Source organism: Amphiura filiformis, chromosome 12 (assembly GCF_039555335.1).
Source record: "Amphiura filiformis chromosome 12, Afil_fr2py, whole genome shotgun sequence".
In the NCBI taxonomy this organism is placed as follows: Eukaryota; Metazoa; Echinodermata; class Ophiuroidea; order Amphilepidida; family Amphiuridae; genus Amphiura; species Amphiura filiformis.
The window spans coordinates 12968279-12983285 of NC_092639.1; the positions used below are offsets into that span (position 1 = coordinate 12968279).

Sequence of the window (15007 nt, forward strand, 5' to 3'; positions counted from 1 at the left end):
TTTTGCCCCGTACAGATAGTTATTGTCCCAGAGTTATTGAACGTACGGCCTAAATCCAATTACCTGTCTACTCAAATATTGGCTAAGACAGACTGTTTTTTTCCAATTTTAGTCGTGTTTACATTTTGAGTTACACCCGGTGTAAAGTTACGCTAACATTGATAAAAATTCCACAAATATTTTCGCTACTCATACCGCGTGTCCACACCTAGCCTACTCCTAGCTCTACGCCGACCAGTTCCACCAAGCATTCACTTCTGGTCGGTGTAAACATCGGCTACCACTTCCGGTGTTTCTGGGACCTTTTTCAACCACGCAATATGTAATGTCTTAGTTCCGACCAACAAAAGGTCAAACCTACACCGGGTGCCAGGAGTAGCAGCATTCACATTGCAACTTACGCCTGGCGGAGGTTACGCCCAGCTTGCTACTCCTGACTTTTGTCAGGAGTAAATCGTTGGACGTACGCCTGGCGGAACTTACGCTGACCATCGTTCACACTGCCACTACTCCTGGCAGCGCCTCCCGCTACTCCTAGCAACTTGCGCCGAACAAGTTCCGTCGGGCGTACGTCCGACAATGTGAACACAACTCAAGACAGACTGTTTTTTCCCAATATTGTCAAAACACATTCAGCTCAATTATCTACCAATGTTATATCACATTTCACATTATATGACAGGTGCATGATATGAAGTGCCAGAAGTGGGTAAGTGCAATTAGCTGCCCTGTGAACATTTTGGCGATTTACACAAAGTACTAGTACATGTATTGTACTCATCTACACATGGCAGCTATTGCACTTACCCACTTCTGGCACTGAGCAGTCGAAATGGGCTCATTGCGTCAATGCCCTAGCTTTCATGCTAAGATATCCAATACCTGCTGCTCTTTTCCCTGAATTCAATTTAGAGATGTTGTATAATGCTATCTGGCTGAAAAATAATGAAATTTAGTATTTTCACCAGAAGACATCCAAGACCTCCTGAGCTTTTCTCTGGATTCAACTGAAAAGTTTGCAACAATCATTCATGATGTAGTGAAAACATATTTGTGTGCAGCTCACACTGATTTGCTATGTCACAGAAAATTTCAAATAATGTCTTTTGTTTTAAGAAATAAATGTCTTAGTAGAGGCAGGGAATAACTACATGTACATGTACTTACAAATATTCTTAGCATGCTTAGGCTTTTCTTTTTCTTCTCTTAACAGGAAAATAATAAAAACACTGGTTATGCGCCTCTTCTGCCATTCGAAGGGGGTGCTTCTACATGTAGTTCTGTACATGTAGGGACATGTACAGGTCTTGGAGATTTAAATAAAAGACTACTAGTAAAATAGTACTATAGCATATTCAACCCATCTGGGATGTTTTTCAAACAAATTCAGGCTACCAGGCGATCATGCATATCACGCTAAAAGACGAGGCACAGATGATTGATCGGCAGCCTGGATTTGTTGGAAAAACGTCCCACGATGGGTTGAATCTGCTATAGAAGGATTTTCTTGCATGTTGAATCTCAGGTCTAAGCAAAAGTACAATTTGGGAACCTCATTCTTGGGAAATGTGGTGCTTGAAATAAAGAAATAGCATACATAACACAGTGAAAGTAAATCCTGTCTACCAAATTTGGAGTTATATTCCCGAGATATTTCACATTAAAACCAGCTATTTAAACTCGGAACATCTCAAGAACAACACAACCAGTTAATTTGCAACCATGGTTTTAAAATGCAAAGAGAAATTAATATGATATTTCTATTTCACAGATATCTTTAAGGAAGACTTTACTTGCATGTACATGTAGGCCTAAAATTTCCCAAAGCTGATAGTCTGATTTGCTCCTATCAAAGTACATCACTCTAAACTCGCAACTTGAAACTCATATCTCGCAACTGGCAACTCATACATAAACCACACCCGTCATAATGATATTACATCACTCTAAAAGACCTCTGATCACTGAACTTGAGGCCATAAGCTGGAGAAACCGGAGATACCAAAGGTGTAATGGTTCTCTGAATTCAAACATACATTGTATACAGGCATGAATTGATGTCATCTAGAATTCTACAACTGTATGTATCACAAGATGTTCATGATGTCATTGAAAAGGGATACAAGATCTTTATTAAAATAACAACCACTGTGCTCTTTCAAATCACATGACATATCACAAGACATTCATACTGTCATGTTGAGTTATACATAGGCCTACTATACCTATGACATCTTTAGGAGCTATCTTTATTGAATTAAACAAACAAGCAGATAAACAAATGGATTGACGACAATGGGTATGTTTGGATTGTAAAACACCTAAATAGTGTCTGGCTTAAGTTCCCTGAATTCAAACACATACAAAAATAATAAACATTCACAGCATTTACGTCATAATTATTAGACCCTATTTACGCAGAGAGAAGTATACTTCAGCTGCTATAATCCAGATTGCGAGTAAGAATTAGCATCAATTATTTGTTGACGGAGTGTTTACTCCACATACATGTACACCAAGCAGCCTGACTTCAAAACAGAGAGGGAATTTGACTTTACGTCATCACTTGCTCATGTTTCAATTATAAACATTATGAACTTGACTTCTAATCATCACATAGGCCTACTCTTTTACACTGCAAAATCGCAATTTAAAGTTGAGTTTGAAATCGCCACAAGTTGTGGGACATCATTTAAGTAGACTTCTGACGTCGAGGTCAAAACATCGGGTCATAACACAACAACCCAATTCACACATATTAATGAAAGTGGATAGACTAATGGGGACTAAAAGAGGTGTGGTCCGATTTTTCATGTTCTATTTTCTATCTTACAGCATGGAAGAATATAAAATGCTTACAGTTACATTCCAAATGTTGATCGAGTTGTATCAAGTGGTTTTGATGAAAGGCAAAAACATCTATAACAATGCCCCATAGGATAAGGATAGTACATACACTTCCGATGTGGTTACCACAATTCACCATGTTTTTATTCACACCATTCTTGCGTAGTGCACACTGCGCACACCATATCTTCTTGGTTGACTTTGAATGAGACGCGTTGAGAATATATCCTTCAGATTCAGATCAAAATGAAAACATACCTTATGCATTAAATTTGACTGATGGGGTAATGAGAAAAATATGAGCTTTCTTCTGATACCAAATTCTCAGTTTTGCTGGAGAAAATGGGGGATGAGGCTGTTGATGGGTCAAAATTCTTTATTTCAGAATGCTTCAGCAAAGCAGGGAAGTGAGCAAAGCAATTCCCAATTCTAAAAGTAGGGATGACCAATGAACCATCAACTTGATTAGAACACTCCCATAGACATGCAGGGAGCTCAACTGTGCACTGCTTGCACATACATTTCTAAATTGATCTCATTCTTTTATTTTTCAATATTTTTCTGTAAAATTTAGGGAAGTTACTGCCAATTATATTTTGTAACTATCTTGCAAATTACAGCAACATAACTTATTTTGTTTTTCTGTAAGTGCGAGTCAAAATTGGTCCATCGCCACAGTGCGCTTAATTGCCAGTGGCTGAGTTTAGCACTGCTCAAGAATGGCACAAAATATTCAAATCAGTAAGATCAGGTGAAAAACGTGGCCTACTGAGCTGTAATTTGGCAGAGTTGCCAGTAATACCTCTATCATACCCTCTGTAAAAAGGTTAAAAAATTGAACAAGTAGATCTCGAGTTACAAATTAAATCACCAGCTTCCCTTTGGAATTTTTATATTCCTTTCAAATCATGTTAAGAAGACACCTTTCTGAACATAAATGTGAAGTTTCGTGCTCATTCGATGTATTGTTCACCTGATCTTAACCCTAAACGTTTTCTTATATTTAGGCCTATAACATCTACAACTTGCTGCTGGCTATACCTTGTTTAGGACTTTCAAAAGAAGTACCTGAATGTGCAACCATAACTGTTTCAAAATAGCCCGCGATAGTCATGCAGGTAACTCCGAGGTCAAGCATTGAATTGGTTTGAACAAAGATACTCATAATTATTGAGTGCTACTTTGGTTTGAATGAGGAATACTGCAGGAATACACATTCATGAGCATGATGAGGATAATCTCTATTGTTGTGAATGAGTCAATGACCTTCAAAATTTAAGATTTTGTTTAACACCTACTAATTGGTCATATTAAACCCAATAACATTGAAATTCTTGGTTGTGAAAAAAAAGTTCACCTACTTAGTGCAATTTTGATTTTGTGCCATATCGGCTATCTTGGATGATTTTTGGCAAATGTCCTCTAAATGCATGATTTCAATGCCTTGGTTTGAAAAAATAAGTTATGCCAGTGACTAGTTAAGTGCCATTTCATAAGAAACCCTTTGATACTTTCACAATATGCTTGTTTCATGTTTGCAAATATGTTAAAATAAAGAAATATATAAAGGTAAATATATGCTTATGCCAATTTTGCTCCCAACTGCTATTTTTGGACCTTGTCATTTTATTTCGCTCCAATGACCGGTCAGAATGGGAAACTTTGATAATTCATAATTGAAAAGTTTTTGACCGATTTTGACCATTTAACCACCAAAATACTTCTGTTGATTAGTTCTACTCAGAACACAATCTTTTGTAGCAATAGGGTCAACATGAAATTTTGATGGTTATCCCTACTAAAAGGGATGTCATAATATTATTATGATAAAAACAACAAACCACAGACCATGAAGGTAGTGTAATGTATGTGCAATCAACCAGTTGGCTCAATGGATTATAAATCGATCCCTTCAATTACTCTGGGCCACAAGTGACTTAAAAGATTTTCTCTGAATTCAAAATTTTTAACATGGAAAAAACTAAACAAAGAAATAAAAATTGCCTATACATTGAAATTGTTCTACCATATGGCACATTCAGCACTGATAGTTGTTATTTATAAGTTTTTCTTCACTCTGGGTCCACATTCAGAGGGAAATTCACACATTCCCTCATATCCCCTATGGCCCAATATGGTTGAGATTGAGAAGTCATCCTAACATAAACAAGAGGTACATCCATTCTTTCTAGCAACTGTCAAACTGATAGGAATGCTTGTACATATTGCATTCTCTCCATGTCCCTGCATTTTTGTGCTAAATGATTTTCAGATCAATGAAATATAAAATAATGTTCATCATCATCATGAAACAAGCTGTTATCCATCTATACCTCCTCCTACTTCTCCTTGTCATGTATAATTCATCATCATCATCATCATCATCATTATCATCGATGTCATCACCATTCCTTGGTATCATTGTTATTGTTGTGTTATCATCATCATAATCAAACTGGTGTAATTATAAACTAAAATTTTTGATTTTCTAAAAATTGTTTAGTCACATGACTTTGTATCACACATCATCTCAAACATATGTGACACGATCAAGGGAAATGAGTCGGATGTTGCTAATATTGATTTTGAGATATTGGCAAAAAAAGCATTAAAATTCTTTTGTTTTATATTGTTTTCAGCGGTTGATAAATTGATGTTACTTTGTAAAGAAAAGTCGTATCAACGTAGGGTTTTCAGTTTCTTAAAGCTCTAAATGTCCTCTATCTACATTATGTAAAACTCATTTTCGACCAGGGTCGACATGTGACTCATTCCCCTTGATCATGTCACATATATATAAAATGTACAACGTATTCCTGCTAAGGGTTAAAGCACTCGTTCCAATTGCTAAATCTGCTCATCAGTGACGTCAGTTGCTTCTTGCAAGGTGGTGTGCCTGCATGGTACATCACCGTACGTTCATACTAGCTTGCTAGGTTTTCAGTTCATTCAGAGCCTGGGGCTATTTAGCACATCTAAAGATGAGAACTAACCTTATTACACATCTAATGGATGGTATACAGGGTGAGCCAGTGTATTATCTGTTAAATTATCATCACAAAATGTATGGGACTTTATCACAAAAAGCAAAATGAACGACAAAGCTAGTGACTGAGTTAATTTTGTTTTCCTGAAATCTGTGATATGACTGAAATCTGTGATATGACGGTAGTAATTTGATACTGTTCAATGAAAAAGATGATCATGAAGAACAGTCATAACATTACTATATTACTGTATTTTATGTAGCACTGCAGATCTTTCATATTTAGAATTACATGTGTATGCAATTTACATATTCTCATTATAATTTACACGCAACTAAAGAAATGTATCAACTGAAAACAATATGGACATACCAAAAAAAACAACCCACATTTGACATATGAATGCAGAAAAATAGTATCTTTTTTATCTTCCCAAATATTCACTGAGCGTAGCTGACATCGTTAACACCCTACTAATATAAACACGGCAATTTGCCAAGCAATAATTTATAATAAATTGAACTCATTCAAAAATGAACAAGTTAATTTGATACACTGCGCTTGTTTTGTGGCCTGTCGGAATGTCCCGTGCTATTGCGTCCATAGGTAGAGCAGATGTCTGAGGTTGTGTTTCATAATTTGATTTGGTATGTATAATAAGCAGTACTTCAGGTTCCATGGTGGGGGAATATGCAGAGCTTTGGATATATCAATTGTTTGTGAGTGCTTTGGTAAACATCCGCAAATGAGGACACAAACACTTACAGATCGTATGTACAGCATTTAAAAAGTATTAGAAACAACGATCACATTCAGCAAGCTCAGCAATTCAGCAAGAATCCAGGAATCCATTCTCACAAGATTCTCCTAAACTGACTTGCATGAATCTACAGAGATTCTCATAGATTTTGTGAGCCTATGTATGTACACATTAGAGTAAATCTTAACGCGGCTGTGTACTCTAGCCATTGTTTCTTTCTCAAAATTGAGGTTTTATGATATGTTTGTACCTTGTTATGTTTTTTATAAATACAAGGAATGAAAATCCAGATTTGTAAACTCCAACTGCAATATTTTAAGGATTTTATTTCACTATTCCACTCGTGTTTGAAATTGAAAAGGAAAGAAAATCTTTGTTGACCAGCAAGGTACACGCACGCAACAACTCATCGCGTTGCGTGATCGCGCAATTTGTTAACGACAAATACGCGGCCTTGATACGCTGACGCTTATCTGCACGCAGCAAGCATCTTATGGAAACACCACGGAAGCAATGATTTCACAAAAACCTAGTGGTCAAATGGCTCCGCTTTTAGCTGATAAAATGTGGGTTTTTCAAGTTCTTTCCCCGATTTAAATATCAAGTTATGAATGGATTTCGCTCAAACTTCTCAAGGGGCTGTGGATTTACCCGATGTTCACGCAATATAAGTTACAAAAACGAAAACTGTCGCATTCTCCTGTGAGATTCGATGAAAGTGCAAAATGTGACCACTTTAAACTTCAACGGCCATTATTTCAATGTTCATTTTCTCGGTAAAATGACGATTTAGGTACACGATAACTCAATAAATACAGCATCTATAGGTAAGCAAATATGATCATCGTAAAAAGTATGATCAACTCAAGAAACGGTTTTCTCATTTTTTTATATTTTGGTCTATTTCCGATTTTGGGCATCATTTTGGGCAAATAGGCGTTTTTGAATTTTAAAAAGTTCATTTTGATGCCTTATATGGTCAATATCTCAAAAAATAAGGCCAATATCAAAAAATAAAAAACCGTTTTTGGAATGGAGCCTCAAGATTGAGCTAAAAACAAAATAAAATATTTTGGAAAGAGTGTTTTTTTGTTATGATGTACCTAACAAATATTGCCAAAAACTCACCTTTTGTGATTTTCTTCAAAATTGTTGTTTTTACCCCAAATCTGTATTTATATTAAGATTTATTGATGTCTTGCCTTCATAAAAATGTATACTTTTATATGTTTTATGCGAATAATTACAAAGTTATTGCACTTTTACTACATGCATGTCTGAGAGTACACAGCCACCTTAATAGGAGAGAATCTAACGATTCTTGTAAAATGCTGTTGCAAGAATCCAAGAGGATTCTCACAAAATTCTACCCCTATGCTCTTTTCAGGGCATAATATCGAAATGGTGCCCACATACAGCACGGGCCGTCGACATGTCAAGAGATTAAGCCTGCCCTCACAGTTTTACCACGTTCAGGTTTCGTACGGAGCATGCGCAGAGCGCCGACCGGCGCCATATTGGAAATATTTCGATCAGCTGGTTGTGTAGTAAACAAATGCGATTGCGTAGCGAGGAAATATTTACTACTTTTCCGACAAATTTACGCGCTTTTTGAGCAGTATTTTGTGTTGAAAATGCAACCACCTCGGTGTTGTATTTGTCGCTCGTGCTAAGAAACGTACGCATCCAACAACGAAGTACGAATCTGATATATTGATGTGTTTTGGTGTACGAGTAAATGAACGGGTCGCTGTTGATGAAAACAGTCGTATTTGTCATTCATGTCATGGCTGTATTATGAAGTACAGAAGTGATGGTACACTTCGTCCAGATCGTGTTGATAGCCAGGGACAGCAAGGTTATCACGGACATCAACAAATAGGGGGAAAGCGAAAGCCAACAACGAATCCTGAACCTGTAAGTAAGCTTAAGCTTTAGTTTTAATGTTTTTGTTAAACCATGAATCATCATGATTCAATTTCAACTGCATGAAACATTGCAATGAGTGTGATCTGCAAATAAAAGCTGTAACTGTACACATGTATCAGAATGGGCTGTTTTTAAATTAAACTAAAACAATGCTTTAAATAGTGGACTTGACCGAACCATGACGGTACGGTAGCTGAAAAAGGAAGAGAGAAAAATATCAGAAGTTGCAGTTATTTACTAAAATAAAAACATACATCATTTTATTTTCAATTTTATAAAATAGATTCAAAGTAGATCATGATGTTTATGTTCACATGCATGAAAAATAGGCCTTTAAAAAATTATGCGTAAATTTTCAATTGCGTCAAAAACGTGTGATTTTTGAAAATATTAATATGTGCCGATGCATACTTGCGTGTGTCATTTGCATGTATTATACTTATTGGCATGCGCCGAGCGGGGCCACTATGCCCAAATTTTCATTTGGTACCAAAATAACTCTATAAAAAAAAAAATTAAAAAAATTGTAGGCCTTTCATGTTAAATTGTATTAACACATTTTTCCTTTTGATTCTCATTCTCGCCCTTGGCTGCAGATGCGATGAGAGAGGGTGCTAGCTCGGTAGTATTATAAAAACTGAATGGGACTTGAAAAAAGCAGTCTTACTTATTTTTCTCTTTCTGTGTGTGTTTTATCGTAGGAGCTCACCACATCCAGCCAACCCAGTACTGTCAACGCAGCGGTTGGGACTAATGATGAAATTGGTGCAGATGGTGTGGCGGCGAAGAAGCTTGCACGATTGATGGACTGCTCACCAGAAACTTCATATCTGACCCGCGATCAAGAAATCCTGTTCCACCAGATGGCTACCAAGGTAGTTAATACACAGGCCAGTGGAAAACATGTGAAAAATTTCACGACAAGACCAGCACGTGGTCCTGGACTGAACTTGTTTTGTGGTCCTAAAGCACGCGTCTCCAGCTCAAACTGTTCGCGACAGACATTAGCCAATAGAAGTGAAGCTATCGAGGAGTTCCAATCTTTATTAGCTTGTGATGCCACTTCTACACCTGAGGAAAGAACAACGGCTGTAACTGAGCAGCGAGCAACAATGTTCAAACGGGATCGTGAAGGCTATGCTAAAGCTTTGGAAAAGGCGGGCTTTAAGACTCTTGGGAAATTTACTAGAGAGACGGTATTAGATTTAAGAAGCCGAATGCCAATGGAATCGTGGCAGTATGTGAAGCGTGTGTTGCTAAAGGAGTTGGGAATTAATTTAATGGGGACAGAAAGACAGCTGAAGGAGGAGATAAAGGCTCTGCAATTTGAGTATGAATGCATCAGCTTTAATGACGCTAATACAGGGAAACCCATCCACGCCATTCGAGCAGCTAATGTGAACGATGTCATTACAAGAACACTGGAACTTTTGCAAGAAAGAAACCAATTGGAACTTTTAGACAACAATGATGACGACACACTATGGATACACATCTCTGGTGACAAAGGAGGCAAAGCAACAAAGATCTTGCTGCAAGTAGTGAACGCATCAAATAGACATTCTATCAAATCGGCCAAGATGCTAGGAATGTTTGAAGGAGGTAAAGACTCCAGGGAGAATATTGAGCTGGCATTCAAGCCTATTTTTGACCAAATCCAGGAACTTGCCAAAGACTTCCATCTTGATGTGAACCGTCCAACACAATTACAGAGTGAGTAATTTTTAATGTTTGATTTGATTTATTGATAATCCAGGCAAACATGTATACAAGTACGAAAGCAGAAAAACAGAAAAAAGCCAAAATTAAAAATAAATAAATGTTAATAATAAGGCCCCAAAAATATAGTTTGATTGGCATAACATGACTGACCCTAGGCCTTTTATTTTTGAAAAAAAAAATAAATAAAAAAACAGATTTATTTTTTAAATAAGAAAAAAGTTCCAATGCCTTTATCGAATTAGCGAACGCTATTTAGCAAATTACATGTTTTTGTTAACCATGCACCCTATCTGTAAATAAACACGGATATTTCATAAAAAGCATCCATGTTATGAGCAAGAAAAATGTCAACATATTTTTTATTGATTATCTTGTTTACAATTTGACAAGTTTTGTGAAAAAAAAAGTTTTTAGACCTAAATTGTGATACTTTTGTTTTACAGGTCCAACTCCTGAGCCGATGTCCGCTTCCGAGATTCAAGATCACATGACCAACACCTTGCAGCCCCTTGACACTAGCAACCGCACACGTAGCTCAGACTGCCAGTACTGCTGTCAAAGTTGCCCTTCGAGTTCTGAGAAATCGTATGCCTATAATGGTAAGTGGGTTGCTGGTTAATTAGATTTAAATTTTTAAATTTCTTAGCAATTTCAAAAATTCAAAATTTGTATTTTTTTTCTTCGTGATAAAAAATGCATTTGTATAAAATGTTTTAATAATTATTATAATTATTTTATAGGCACATTTTGATACTCAAATTGGAATTCAAATCTAATGTAAGTATGGAAAAAGTGTGCAGTGATCAAGAGCTACATAGTTTAGCACCCATTTGAAGTCTTGCTGCCCTTTTTGCTGATTCCTCTATGCATCTTTATACTTCTTGTACCACATAGTTTGAAGTCTTTATAGTTTGTTGTGGTTTTTGCAGCAGTGCTGCATTAATTCTGAATTGGCTGGGTGTTACTATACTGAAATTTTTGAATGTGAAAGGCATTTTGTACCACTGAAGTTTTTCGTACACATCGGTAGCTTTATTAATATAAAGATTGACTTTTGTAGAATTTTGGTTGTGTATCCATTGATTTTATATGCGATTTCATTGAAAGAAGTGTTTTTTAATGCAATGATTTTCAACAACACACTCAACCTGGGCTCCTTGCATGAGGTATATTAGCTACAAGCATTAGCTGAGCATGCGTCCTGTCAATTTCTACTCTCACACCCCTGATTTAGCATAGGGATTGGGCTCGTTTGCATATGCATGAGTTCGTTGAGTTGGTCGTAGCGCCCTTGGAGATAGTACATTTCTAGTAAAATGGTATAGATGAGTTTATAGTCAAAATGCGTGATGTATTTTAACAGTTTAAACGTAGGCCTATGTTTCTGTAAATGTGCATAATTTCCAATCACGTCGCAGATGGCAACTATCACAGCACAAGTAATAATTTATCCTAGTGTATTGCCCCGGTAGAATACCTTGCATATGCCATAGAAAAATTTTGATAACTTGGTTGGTAGACAGAGATGACGTCAGTGGTACTGATTTTGGTTTAGATCTGAAACCATATTATACCTCAGGTTTAGATTGAGAAAGTATACATATCAAGTAATTATCTGGTGGGAATTGTTTTATTGTTGTATTAATTGTGGTATACTGAACCCGACAACCACATTTGAAGAAAATAATTATAACTAATGATGATTAATTTTATCATGGGCTATATTTTTGCCGGCGGAGGAATATGGATTTAGCCTGGGGAGTTAGCTTTCAAAAACTGTATCACGTGTCATTACATGTGGATGGGATGGGTGAAGTTTCGTGTTACCAAAGTATGGTGTGTTACCATTACAACAACAACTTACTTATTTACATAGTACATCCAATCACAGCGTGCTGATCTGTCTAAAGTAATAAACAAAGGTTGTTGTCAGTCGCACAGTAACAGTGCATGCACGTCATTAGAGGCGCTGTAGTTTAATATGGATATGCAAACGAGATGGCCGGTGACCGTGACTCAACTGTAAATGATTATTCTTCGGGACACCTTGACGGATTTTCCCGCAATTGACACACCGTGCTGTAAGCATGGTATTAAAAGTGAACCTGTAAAATGTACCAAATGCAGTTTTTGATATTGCGGTACATGTCAGCTATTTTTATGCAATTTTCGCCGTTGTTTCGCCTACAGTTTGTTTAGGACTTCTGTGTTGTGGACCATACTATTTTGTTTTTACTGAAAGTGATAATTTCTCCATCATTTTGTTTCAAGTTGCTTTATTTATTACTAAATAGCCTATTCGGTCTGGATATTAAATTGATAGGCCTAATGGTGCAGTGTAAAGGACCATGCGGTTATAAGTTGAGACTCCCAAAAGACTGACGGCGTGACATTTTTCTTGAACAAATGAAATGATAATGATATTTTCAAAATGAATACTTACACCCCTCATAGGGGTCTATGTAAAACAGTCAATTATCAGAATTGCAAGTGTAGTCTAAAAGTGACAAAGAGATATTGTATTCTCTGGTTTGGAATGAGTATTTATGACTGAAAGCAGTTTAAGCAGCTAATTAGCACTAATTAAACCTTTTGAATAAATAATTAGGTCTGTTAATGAAGTAAATTTTGATCACCCTGTATACATAGAAGCAAACATCGCACCCAAAATAAAGTATATTTCTGGTTGGCTTTTTCAATTCAAGCTCTGTTTGATTTTGTGGTCCTCAGATTGAGAAAATATTCCTGAAAAGAAAAATATACCACATGTTCCTTAAAAGTTCATTTTTACACACTGTATATCGCCTAGTACACCCTGAATATTGATTTGAATTTTGGTCAGTTTAATCTCTGTTCTTAATGCTTTCCAGAAATAGGCCTACCTGTAATTGGTTCATAAAATGATATAACTATTCATCGCAAAATTGAAAGCAATGGCCATACCCGATGTCAGTCAATGGTATATCCAAACCACAATATGAACCTGAAGACTCGTCATCAGACTTAGACACTATCCATGCTATCAATGAGGAATTGCTATTACCCCATACCACAGTATTATGTTTATAATCATTCCTAGGCCTTATTAAAGGCTCAAATGCATACAACTTTTTAACTCATTTATGTTAAGTACAAACTTGAGAATATGTTCTTCATTTTAAGTAAATGTCATCATATGTTATTAAGTATACCAAGAAATGAACTAAGTACTCAGCATATAAATTAATTTGTGCCCTCATTGTGGGTTTTAAGACAAAATAAAATAAAGGAAACAAACATAATTCTCCTTTTTACAGTGTCGTTTCTAAAAGCTCATTTTTAAGCCAAAGGTCCTCTCAGTGAATGTGAAATCCAACATTTTTTCTTCATTCACTGCGCCGTCTTTTTTAAAGACATTTCTTGTTTCTCCATACTTTTCTTTTTCACAGCACATTCCCTTTTGCAAGCTTCCAAGAGATCTCAACATAAAAGACTGTTGCAATCTCTTTGTAGTGTAAATTGTATAGATTTCACCCGCTTTTCCCATTTTCATTAGCTCTCTTTTTGTATAAAAAATGCCGACTTTCTGTGGCAGCGGGTACGGTGTACATAGTGTGCAAAACATTCCATTCAGGTTGGAGTTTGCTGTAGATATAGAATTACATAAACATTAATTGTGCTTTGTTCGTGTTGCAAAACCTGGGTTGCATGTAGTGCTAGCAGCTAGTAATCCTGCCATTTAGCTTTTTACAATTACTTTCATGTGGTGCCGGTGCAGTGGTACATGGTGTCTTAACTGTTTCCATCCTGAGGTAATGGTACTATCCTAATTAATGCGCATGCGCAGCACTGATGAAACCTAATGTGGTTGTTTCCTTACACCTTCTTTTTCTTTTATTTTAACCACAGGTGCCAAGTACAAGAAATTAAGGGTCACATTTGGAGGAGATTGGGAATGGTTGGCTAGACTACTGGGATTATCTGGACCAAACGGAAGACAATTCTGCCTCCATTGCCTTTGCCCTCGTGCCGACTTGAAGAAAGGGTCGTCATATGGGATGCACGAGCTAAACAATGGTTCCGATGACCAAATACAGGCTGATGACGATGATTCATCTGGTGCAAGTACATTGCGTACTTATGAAGGCTGTTGTGCATCAAATGCTCTCTTCACAGCCAGGCCTTATATTAAGTATGCCTGGACCAGGAGCTAAGTGAGCTCCTGGTCCCAAAGATGGCTCCTGGTCCTATAGTTTGTAGAGTAAAATATTGGATACACCAGGAGCCAAAACTGGGTAACCATGGGGTAAAAAGAGCCTGGGTGCCTGGTTAATATAAGCCTTGTTCACAGCTGCAGGTGGGGTTAATGCAGCGGAGTACAACAATTGTATTCACGAACCGCTGAACTGGGACACGGGTCCAATCATAGACACTGTAAGTGTGACTCCGCTGCATATCAGCCTTGGGCTTGGGCTTCAAAATGTAAACGCCATTGAAAATATGGCTATTGCGCTCGATGCGGAGGTCAAAGCAGCTGATGGTTTGACGTCAGATGCTCTGACGGAGCTAATAACTAGCCGTGGTACACTTTTAGAGCATATACAGTCTCTCGCGGAAGATGAAGGCGATTTGGATCGGCAAATCGGCGAGTGCGCAGAGCAAGAAGATGAACTGAAACGACTGAACCCCGAGCACTTTCGCCGTGAAAATCGTGCATTAGTGGACACTTCCCGTGAAGCTATCACTTCGAGGTCGGCTGAAAACACACCGCCAAGAAAAACCA

General features: G+C 37.1%; 1 protein-coding gene across 1 annotated transcript; it reads left to right on the forward strand.

Annotated features, from left to right (window-relative positions):
* Nucleotides 1-8076: 8076 nt before the first annotated feature.
* On the forward strand, nt 8077-14438 carry LOC140166634 (uncharacterized). Its single transcript, XM_072190133.1, has 4 exons — nt 8077-8511; nt 9225-10236; nt 10689-10844; nt 14134-14438. The coding sequence occupies exons 1-4, from the start codon at nt 8311-8313 to the stop codon at nt 14436-14438; spliced, it is 1674 nt and encodes a 557-aa protein (XP_072046234.1). The 5' UTR covers nt 8077-8310.
* Nucleotides 14439-15007: the final 569 nt, after the last annotated feature.